Source organism: Pithys albifrons, chromosome 6, assembly GCF_047495875.1.
Source record: "Pithys albifrons albifrons isolate INPA30051 chromosome 6, PitAlb_v1, whole genome shotgun sequence".
In the NCBI taxonomy this organism is placed as follows: domain Eukaryota; kingdom Metazoa; phylum Chordata; class Aves; order Passeriformes; family Thamnophilidae; genus Pithys; species Pithys albifrons.
In genome coordinates, this window is record NC_092463.1 from 63605414 (window position 1) to 63617289 (window position 11876).

Consider the following 11876-nt stretch of genomic DNA (forward strand, 5'->3'; position numbering starts at 1 on the left):
TAAGTTAACCCAAAAATCCTAAGTCACTATGGCCATGGGCAAGTAGTTAATCCTTCAGTGTCCTAGTAAGGTCCTTATTAATGTTAGAAATGAAGGCACCTTGTAGGGTTTTGGTGTCAAACCTCACTTCAGGCACCACACACCACATCTCACATATCAAGACTGGCCCACTGGCACTCTTGGACCGCCCAGCATGAGGATTCCCTCCAGCTTGCTCAGATCATTTGATTGGCAGAAGTCCACAAGTCTGTTCCCAACAATAAATCCATGCCCAAGTTGGATAGAAAATCATTTGACTCAGTTGTCATTCTTTGCCCTCTGTCAGCATGTGGCCTTCTGAAGGATCTTCACTTGGTTGCAGTCTTGACAGGTCATTTCTCTCTCATCAGATCCCAAGGTAAAATCTGCTCCAGTTCCATTTACCTTATCCAGCCCTCCCCATAGTCAATTCAAATCTGAACAAGCCTTTTGAAGTCTCTTAGTCCTCTTTTGTTGTGTCAGGAAACCTTCGAGACAGTTTATAATCTATATAAGCATTAAGACAGGACCACAAAATGAATCTTATTAATATAATTACAACCAGTAAAATCATCAAAAGGACTGATTCCATATTTAAGCCAGAATAATGAAGTAATGTGAAGAAAAAAATACTCTGGGAGAACTAATTGTATAATGCAGCATTCGGTTCTGCAGAGCCAGCCCAGCAATTCCTCTAACATTCCAATCAAAGTGATCTCACTAGCATGTGAGAGAAGAGTCCAGCTGACAGATTTGGGACATGTAACGTACTATTTAGTCAAGAGGCCCCATGGGCTATTCATAAAGAATTAACAACTCTTATATTGACAATGACAGTATTGTCAGAAGACCTTTGGAAGGGGAAGAAAAAAAACCTCCATAAACTCCCTCTCTGTGAAGTTGTACTTTTTTTTTTGCCCCTTTTTTCCAATGCTGATGTAATCTCCAAATTTCTCCAGCAGCAGCTGCTCAGCGAAACCAGGCACCTTCTCCCTCACCCCTTTCAGCAGCACACACAGCACTTTCCAGCTCCCTCAAGACAATCAGGGCCTTTCTTTCCCCAATTAGCTATCACTTCAAGAGTCCTGCGCTGTCCAAGGAGCTCTTAAGAATGGTCTTTGCAGGAAACAACACTGGAGGAGCTTTTCTTTTTCCCTGGACAAATGAAAAGGGGAAGGAGGGGAGGGGGAGAGGAAAAACAAAGCACAAGAAAACAAATCAGAACACAGAAGCTGTCCAAAATGCATCGGTCATTTAGTACCTCGACAGAAATGGCTTCAAGAGCCAAGGCTAAGAGCAAAGCACACACAAAAAATGCTCCTGTTTTCTTTGGGAGATAGTTTGTTTAGTGGAATATGTTCAAAAGGTTTCACAGAAAGGAGTGCTCTCGTTACAGCAGGTCTCTGAGCTGTGCAGACCAAAGGGGAAAGAAACTCCTGGAGGATTATGCTCTGTTTCCTTATTTGGCTGTCCAAATGTAAAGCAGCATTATTTCAAGTAGACATTATAGGAGAGGACTCGGTTTAGCTCACTATAAATATAGATGGATTGATGAAATGAGTAATTACTGGAACTGCTAAGATTTTTTTGAACTTACTCCACTAGCAAGTTCCTTTCCCCAGAAACCGCACTTTCTGTCTAAAAAGAAATTAAAGCCTGACTCAGAAACCTAAAGCTTTGGGAACTATACATTCTTTTCCCTTTACAATCCAGGAATAGGTACAGTAATACCTTGAGGTCCTTGTAGATGCCAAGGCCTCGTTAGAATAAGTACAGCTCCAGGATCCAGTTCAAGAAGAAAACAAAGAACTTTTATAGATGTTTAAGCAATTCCTGTGGGCCTGGACAAGTAGAGTTGTGAAGGAAAAAACGGGAAGGATCAGCAGTAATGACTTGGACATGGTCCAAGCAATAGCCTGCCTGCTGCCCTGATTTTCAGGAATTCTGCATTAAACCAAATATCATACCAGAATATTGACTGCCAATATTCTCTCAAATCACCATTTTCTGATGAGATTTGTCCTTGATTGGGGTAACCTCACGAGAGTCAATATATTGTCTTCTACAAGGCCAACACAAATACATTTACGTTGCATTGAAAAATAAAAATTTTCTGTTCCCTTTTACTGACTGTGTATTGAAAGCAAAACCCTGGGCTTTGTAAACAGTTAAATGGCACAGCAAAGCAAATACTCTGAAGGGCTTCAGGAATTTCTTTTCACTAAGGGGCTCTCCCAACTACCACATGGATTTTTTTAGTGGAGTTGAAAAGTGTCAGGACTGATCAGAAAGCTCAAAAGGAAAGAAAGTCTGATGTATGATCCTACATGCATTTATGAAGGAATGTGAATCAACTCAAATTCCTCTGCACAGGAAGGCTCAACCAAGGGATGAGTACACACAGTTGGGATCAAGAAGGAATCTTTGTGGAGGTGCACTGAACAATGAGTGCCTTTTTATACCTTCAGATTTCAAAAGATGCTAAGCTTAAAGGGACTGCTCCCTTCAAGTAGTAAAGATTTGGGTGGAAAAACGCAGCAGACTGGAGAGAACAAATACATATATCCATATATATGTTGTTAGGGCCACCTGCAGCTATAGGGAAAAGGATGAAAGGGCCCTCAGGCAGGACCAACCATGCAATTCCTCACAGCTGTTTCTCTAACCTGTTTTTTTTAAGATACCTACATCCACACAGATGAGAAGAAAGGAAGTCATCCTTTCATCTGAAAGGGATTGGCAGCAGGAAAAACCAATTTGACGAAGTGCTCGGTGACTGTTTGCTACAACACAACCACAGTCAGGGCTGTACAGTACATACTTACTAGGGCATCTTGCTCATTTTGCTGCTGTAAAATAACAGCTAAGAACATTAGCTAGCAACATAATAACAACAAACAATTAGCTGATAATATAACAAATGTATGGGTTGAGGCAATGACATCTGCCTTTTTTCAGCAAAGCAGTATCTGTCCATCTGGATGAATGGGATTCCTATACCTGAAAAGTGCAGCTTTGGTGACAACCATCTCCTTTTCCCCTGCTGTCTCTACTCTGGCAGGATTGCTGGAAGCCACCAGCAGGATTTAACCAATATCCATATTAGCTACCAGTGCTGTCATGGAATCCAGTACATCCCAAGCCTTGGCCATCAGCTCCAGCCCAATGTGCCCACAGGGAGAAGCCCAGTGTATATTTAAGGGCACACCAGGAATGAGCTGGGGGCTCATTGCAGTGCCAAGTGAACAGGTGCCTCCTCCCTGAGCTCACAAGTGGTTCTCAGCTCTGTGCTTCCCGAGAGGTGGCAAAGCTGGAACAGAAGTTGCACATCCCTGGTGCCTGGCACCAGGACAGGCTCCCACAAAGCCAGGGAATGGCATCTCCATGGCTCTGCGTGCTACGGCTGTCAGCTTGGCACTGCCTATCCATGCTGTGCTTATCCACACAGAGGAATGCTGCTGCTGGAGAGGGAAGGATAGTTGCTTTCCTGCCTGGATTCCTCTTCTTGGCACAGATTTCCTTGCCCAGAAAATTCATGGCACAGCACAAGCAAGACGAATCCACACACCAAACAAAAAGTGGCATGGCTACATTTTGGAAAATGCAGTTTAACATGGATAGTTGTTCTTCCATTCTTCATAAAGTGTTTTGAGAATGAGAGAGGAAAAGCACTACATAAACCCTATATGTTGATAATTTCCATTTGGGTTTCCCCAAATTTGCTTTTTCACACAACAGAGGTTCCTAATGCCTGGCATAATTTTTAATGATTTGCCTTTGCTGTATCACTCAGAAAAGCATCCTCTCTGTTCAGAGTTTATTTTGTTAAAATTGTTTTTTCAACCAGCCATCTCCCTAGAGAACAATGGCATGGCAGAACAGTATTCCTGACTGGTGATATTTTATTACTAACATATGTTTTCATCACATAACCAACATTATTACCCTATACTGCTACAAATATTTATTAAAATCCTCTCATTTGAAACTATTTTTGAAATTCCATACTTTTCTTTACTTATAAATTATTATATAATTAATTGTCCTGGTAAGCAGTGCCCATTGAAGAGTAGATTAGCAAAAAAAAAAAAAGGTAGGTATTATGCAGTCTTGTTGTTGACTTTTAAAATGTAAGGCAACAGATTTCACATCTAGTTTTCCAGTTCCCTTATAAAGAAAGGGAATATATCCCTTATGAAGAAGTCTATCTCCTAAAATACCACTACATAGCTAAAATTTCAAAATATCAAGAGAAGTTACAAGCAACAAAGCAGACAATATAACAATAATCAGAAAACACCCACTGTTAACATCAGTTTGAAATACATCCCGAAACAGAAATAAATTAGAATTAAAACATAGAATATTTGACTTACTGTATTTACCACACATTCAAAACCCAGGATATCTACAACTGAAAAGAGCAAAGACTTGCAGGTGTCAGCATGGCTAACAAGAAGTTCCCAGTTCTTTGTTAAGAGAAAAAGAAAAATCCAAGACCAGCACTTATCTCTCCAAATCATGTGCCTTCTGCTGTTATCAGAGCCAGAAAGGCACCTTGCTCCAGTTTACACATGTGAAATCTCCTGAACAAGCATTTTACATCACACTGAAAACAAACCACTCTTAAAAAGATCCAGATCAAGGTCTTCACAGCTTTTAGAGGACAAAACTTGACATGCACAGTCAATTTCTGCTTCAAACGAGTTGTGGTAAAATGCACATGTCAAGATCATTCCATGTTGGGTTGAGTCGAAGTCAACACCTACTCCACTGGCTTTTCACTGGAAACAAACACACTCAACCCAGCAAACACACTCCTCCCACCACAGTCAGTTTGATAAACTCATTTCCAGGATCAAGAAAATCAAGGACAGAAATAAGATACTTCATCTGTTACGTATTTCTTCCCTTAAGACTACCTTTAATGTTCATAAACCCCAAAGTGTTTGCAAAACTCAGCTCATCCTCAAAGGCCTCACAGTCAAAAGTGAGATTTAATTGCAAAAGAAAAGGCACAGATCACAGGAAACAATAATAAAACTGAGGGAAAAGGACTGGGAAGAAATGAAACAAAAACTTAAAAATCAGTCTTAAAAGTCATTACCTGAAGACATCCGAATTTTAGAACAACTTGATGAGACCTCTGCAGTTATGGAGCTGTCCTTCCATGATCACCTCCATATGCTGTAGATATCTTGATTCCCTTTCATTTAAAGGAATCTCTTACTAGGAATGTGATCAGAACATGACCCAGTAGTAGCAGAATAGATCACATATATGCCATGGTACTTACTCACATCAATTAATATTGCAATATCCAAAATGTGTCAACCTAATTGTGAATAAACATAAAAACACAAAAATATCTAGTGACTCAACGGAAAAATCCTAGAACAAATATTTAGGATTTATGTTACAAAGTTCAGAATACCTTGTTATCAAGCAATTATTATTATTATTAATATGATTATTTCCCTCTTTAGTGATCAGAGACCACACACGAGTTGCTATGACTTCACACTCACTTAGATGCATCATTTTTTGGTCAGAAAGAAACTCAGGGGTTTTTACTGGGAAAATTAAGAAATTATCACTGAGTTTGATCAGGCACAATGTTCTAGTCCTAAACCATCCTTTCATCAGTGCATTTTTTCCCTCACTGAATTCACAGAATTCCCATAAATACAGTAAAGAATTTAATTAGTATTATTTTTGACAAAACAGCATTTTCATGGAGATGTTTGTTTTTCCAACACAGAAATCTGGCTAAAAGTGCTTCCTTTTTGACAAAATATTTGCCAAGACCTACTTTTCAGATTCATTAAATTCAAGATCAGTACAAAACAGGCACTCTTCAAACATTATACAGCCAAGGCACTCATGCATAAACCCACAGTCTGAGTCTTTTGATGAGTAGTCACCTATCTCTGGGCTATTCCCACATCTTTCTTCACTTAAAAACTTTGCTTCCTTCTCACTGTGCACAGACCAGACTGGGACCTTAAGAAATGTCACAGGATGGAAAACTCCCTTCCCTCTTGCCTGTAACTGCATGGCTTTGGCAGATTAGGGGGGCTGTTGAATGCCACATTTCCTCTGGTTCCATTGGGATGATGCTCCTCTTGTGCTCTGTCAAAAAGAGATCAGATCAAAATCTGCCTCTGCTTTACAATTAAATTTGTGTTTCCTTGTCATCACTTGTTTTGACAGCATAAGCCAGTTGAGACACAATGACACAATTGACATTTTCATACAAGGTTCACCATGTGACAAACTTTAGTTTTTAATTAAAGGGTAAACTTCAAAAACTTCACATAGGCAAAATGTGCTTTGGTGAACTACAGACCTTGGAAAGAACTTGAAGATTGTAACACACCACCCATAAAATGCAGTTATTGAAAAGAACTGTTATCCTTTGTAAGTGATGGAAGGTAAACATTTCCCATGCTGCACTGACAGAGCTCCAAACCTCATTTCTTCTATTTAAAAATGAAAGTCGGGCATTCAGCAAAACTACATTGTGTTTTGAAGAAGTTTTCCATTCTACTAGTAGGTTATGCTGCTTACTTTTAAAGTCTCTTTGCACACAAAAAGAAGGGGAGCTGGGGCAAAGAAGGAAAGAAAAGAGGCCATTTGAAAAAATTACACTGTTAGATTACAAGAGTTGAAAGCTGGTATGTAACTTTGCTCCGGGTGATCAAACCCCTAATCAGGAATGCTGTCGGGAACAGAATGGAATTCCAAATAAATTAGCCATGTCCAAGAAGCCAATACAACGCAGGATTAAGGCTCACAAAGAAAACAAATTTATTCAGCCTACTTTATCAGAATTCTTAATAACATGTACTAGTTTTTCTCATCACAGTCTGAGCTCTGCCACTGGAAGGGTGAGGAGAAGGAAAAATGAGTCACACCATGAATATTCTACTTGTACAGACACCTAAAAATGTTATACAGAGCAAGACATATTATATATCTATATATTTATATATAGATATACACACACATAAGCTTATCATGGCCACAGTAGGTATGAGCATATTTAATTCTCCAGGTTTATTTCCCAAGCACCTGAGGAAAGAAAAGAAATTTTCACACTTCTGTGAAGATCTACAAGCTGAAGGGAAAGTTTAGAACTGCACTGAAATGAGCTTCAGTACCATAGTACAGAAACCACTGAATTAAACAACAAACTACAAAAATAAACCTTTCTCCTGTATGAGCAACCCATGCACCACATTTTTAATCAAATATAAAGAGAAAAATCACTGTGTCCATACACTGCAGTGCTGTGGTTGAGGTACTGTCTGCAACTGAAAGCATATTCTATTTTCACCTCTGACATCATCTGAGAGAAACTATTCATAATAGTTTATGCCAAAATCACAGTAACATTAAAAGATGTGCTTAAGTTTATGCTTTTCCTTGAGTTGGGATTCTAATCTTTATCAGACTGGTTTTCCTCCTGTGTGAAACAGAGATTTTAATAGTCTCTTATCTATACAGTAATTTGAAGAGAGAACTAGATTTTATTGAAACATTTATGTAAAAATAAACTAAATTTTAAAAAAAAGATGTAAAGTACAAGAAGTACTTCATGCAGAGTGAAATTGTCCTGTGATAGAGGAGCATATATTATCTTAGCTTCTGAAAAAAATAGGCAAATCATAAATATATTCTAACTTCAAGCCATACATTGTCCAGAACAGTTACCCACTAGAAAATAAGAGACTGAGTCCAGCACCACTTGCATTCACATGACTTTGCCACATTACCTATATAAAGGTGGACTGCCTGTAAAACACCATTTATGTCTCCTCTCCTTTCTATAATGAAACAAATTGAATATTAGTTACTATTATCACTATAAGCATCTTAAGCAGAAAAGCACACATTTACTAAGTGTGACTTCTAGTTTTTGTCTAGTGTTTTTTCCTCCCTGTAAGAAGATATATGCACAAATATGGAAATAAAAGCATATAACCCGAGATCATTTGCTCTGGAAATGCAACTCCAGAGATTGAGGCTCAAAGGAAGCAAGCCATTGCTGTACCATCAAGATGTGACTGGAAGGGTTCTGTCTACCCCAATGCCTCCATTAGATGCATATAAAGACTCATTTGCTTTCAGCAAACTACATTTAAATGAAATATAAACCAGGTTGTTTTCTCAGAAAAATAAACCAAGTAAGCAACAAGCACAAACAAAATTTTTCATGAAGTCCAAGGGGAAAAGGTGCTGATTTTCATTTTCAAAAGGGCCCTCTTAATTAGAAAACAAATTTTTATGATTAACTACTGAAAGAAATGTTTTGATTCAGTGAGCATCAGAACAAGACATTTTTCCTGCTAAAACTATTTGCACATTCACAAATAGCTTCATTTGAGACAACAATTGTGGCAAAAGAACTATTGATCTAAAAAATGTTACCCTGTTCTACCTTGAGCTGCCAAACAGGGCTGTGTATTCTCTCTATTAATGGACCATTCATGGGCTCAAGCTCAGCACACACATACAAGCACTTGAAGAACTCGGGTGAATTTCTCTATTTCCAGGACACAGACACTGGATTTCTGAGGCAAGGAAAGGAGGAAGATTGTTGGCAATGAGCAGCTCCACTTACCCATTCTTGGTTGGTCATAGGCCAGGGAGATGCATTCTGGGTTTTACCACATTAAATATTTGCCTTTACAAAATAATATCATAAATCACAGTTTGATCAGCAAGTGCACTCCTCTTATAGCCAAAATTCTTGAGGTACATTTGAGATTTTCCTTTGCCTTTGAAAAACACAGAAAATAAAGCAAGTAGGTGAAAGGTAACTGTATCACTTCACAGAGACAATCTATCCTCTGATTACAACTAATTAAGATATTCAGCAGCCTTAAAACAATACCTTTTTTTAATCAATGTACCCAGAAGGCATTCACAGTTTTTGAGATGACAAATGCCCTTTGAAAGAGTTAATAGGCAAAGGTTTGTACTGGCAGTGAATGGGGCTACCTTTAATTGATCCAAGAGCCTTAAAGAGCAGTCTTATAGCGTGATGATGTATTTGGGTTGCAAGGAGGCCAAAACAAGCATAAAGAAAATCTGTAAGACCATGAAACCTTTCATTTTTTTCATTGCAGGGAGGAAAAGGAGTGTGTGGGGGGGAACTGCTGGAGAAAATGAGAGAACTATGATGGGGTTATCTTTGTGCTCTGACACTTAAAATAGATAAAACGACAGAAATTTTCAGGGAAAGAAAGGAAGTGATCAGGCCATAATTCTGAGAATAAACGTCAAGATGCAGGGAAATGGACAAAACAAGGCTTCTTCAGAATAAAAAAAACACATGATAAAAAAGAGGAGATGACCTAATGGTATAAAGAAACATTGATTAAAGAAATACCCAGAGGGAGAAAGATATTCCAAGATATTCCATCAGCTTTAACAAACACTGCATGGCCCTGCATTCATTCTTAACTCCTCAAGTAAGGGGAGAAAAAAGAATATCTGCAGAAAAGGCAGTCACATGGATCTATTTATAATTTTTCCCTAATTCTTTGCTCATCTTTTACATGGTTTTGTTCAAGATGGACCAGAAATGTGCACACAAGAAGTGACTCACAAAATTAAACATGATGGGTGTTACTACTAGTAACTATTCTACATTGAGTAGCCAAAGAAGAAATAAATTATTTTTATAAGTAATAAATTTCATTTAGTGATATTTTTTCTAGATGGGACTGATTATACACTAATATTACTTAGTAATGACAAAACTAGTCTGTCCATACTTGCACTAGCCTTTCATCAGAAACTCAGTTTTGGCAGAATCTGTTCCTCATATAGCAAAAGCTAAACAGGTTTCCTTGAACTTTCACAGGTGCAAACTTTAAGCCAAGGTAGAATTTTTCTGGAAAATCTGAGGCAAATCAGACAAGGAAATTCCTAGACTCAAAGACTATTTTAAAATCAAATTACTGGGTAAGACTATTATCCATAACTCGGTAAAAAATCAAATAGAGAGATGTTAGGGGTCTGAGATTATCTTAGAAGACAGACAAGGGAAAAGCTGGGAAAAAAGTTGACATTGCTCCTTAAAAAATAAAAAAGTAGAGCAATAAAATGTCCTGCCCCAATATGTGCATCCAGGTGCATTAGGAAAAGTAAGTTAAGTTCACTTTCAATGCAGAACAGGGAGCAGACAGGATGTTCTCAAATTCTGCTCATCCTGTTCATCCCAGAGCCATGAAAAAAGCACTTTTCTAGCAGTCACTAACCAGAATAAGGTACACATTGTGGTCTGGGTAAAAATGAAGAAAGATTGAAACAACAAAAGAACTCAGGATTCTTCAGACAACAAGACATTCCCATTAGGAGTATTTGCCTCCTGAGAGTTTTCTTCTATGGCACAAACCTCTGAGGAAAAGAACACATGAAAACTTCATGTCACAACTCCCAGTCATTTTCCTCATTAACTATTCTAAGCCCCCATCCCCAAGTACCACAGAACTACAACCATACCAAGGGAAGCACCAGCTGCAACCTTAAAAAAGCTTCTCACTTCAGGGCACAAACATCAGTAGAACCAGGAGATGGACAATGGCAACCTACTAAGGAAAGAGTTGTGAGAAGAGACAAAATACTGCGCTGTGTTTTGAGTTCCTTTCATTTTAGTAATAATAATAACATAAGTAGCACTAGTAGTAATAGTCATAGCAGTAATATTTTAAGAAAGTCTTCTTGTTCCATTCACTTTCAGTTCAGACTGTTGGAAATTTCCTCTGTAATTTAAAGCCAAAATATTTCCTTCTACTGTATCAGGCTATGTGCAAATTCCAGCTGACATGAGTCTTCTGAAAACAAACAAACAAACAAACCCCAACCAACCAAATAAATAAAAAAGAAGTGCAAGGATGTCTAAATAAATAAATAAGAGGTATAAGGATGTCTAAGGGACATCAAGTTCTACAGAAAAACTTCAAAATAAACTGCTTTTTGTGCAGAGGACAGCAGGTCCACTGCACATTCCATTCTCCCCAAGCACGGTGAAGCACCAGTGAAGAAATAGAAGTCAGTCATACAATAGAACAACCATATTCTGTAGCTTATTATTTAACAGAAAAAAATTGGTCCTTTCCAACCCAAACTACTTTAAGATTCTATTCTATGGACTGGTACAATCAGCCTATTTATGGGACACTCCATACTATTGAAGATCATATTTCTACTGCTGCTGTTGTGGACAGAAAAAGAGACAATATTCAAATCTGCTCATACATATTCATCTTTACCAAAGAACATGCTGAGACAGAAGAGCATTTTTGTGCAACCGTGAGCAAAATCTGCCCTCTTTTCCCAAATTAAGCCAAAAATATATCTATAGGTCTGTTTACACAGGGACAAAACACATCCCACCTGGAAGCAAGTGGGAGCTGGTTATGAAGGGCACACCAGGATGGCATCTCTTTGCAGACTCAAACTCACTCCCAATCCCAAAATTGTAAGAATCCCATATACATGGACTTAGCTTTGACCAAAGATACACTGATGAGAAACTGAGGCATAGAAAGTCTGACTAGGAACGAACTCAGATTTTCCAAGCTGCATCTATTTTACAGCTGCCTCATAAAACTAACAGAAACAATGTATTTTTGAAGCCAGTTCGTGTTGTACTTTTCAAGGAATTTCTGTATACAGTTAATGTTCACCCCTGCATACACGTGCACATGGGCACACCTGGAGCAGATGAAACCAAGACTTAAAGGTGAGGAAAGGTGATGCAGAAAGAGAAATAAGTTTTCCATTGCTAGAGATTGGACTCAGTTTCACAGACAAGATCAAAGATCAAAATCCATTACTTTGTG

The 11876-nt window shown here is 38.3% G+C and overlaps 1 protein-coding gene across 1 annotated transcript; it reads right to left on the reverse strand.

Moving 5' to 3' along the window:
• Window positions 1-220: 220 nt before the first annotated feature.
• SMIM38 (small integral membrane protein 38) lies at window positions 221-610 on the reverse strand. Its single transcript, XM_071557121.1, has one exon. It carries the CDS (start codon window positions 608-610, stop codon window positions 479-481), a length of 132 nt encoding a protein of 43 aa, XP_071413222.1. The 3' UTR covers window positions 221-478.
• Between the last annotated feature and the right edge of the window lie 11266 nt (window positions 611-11876).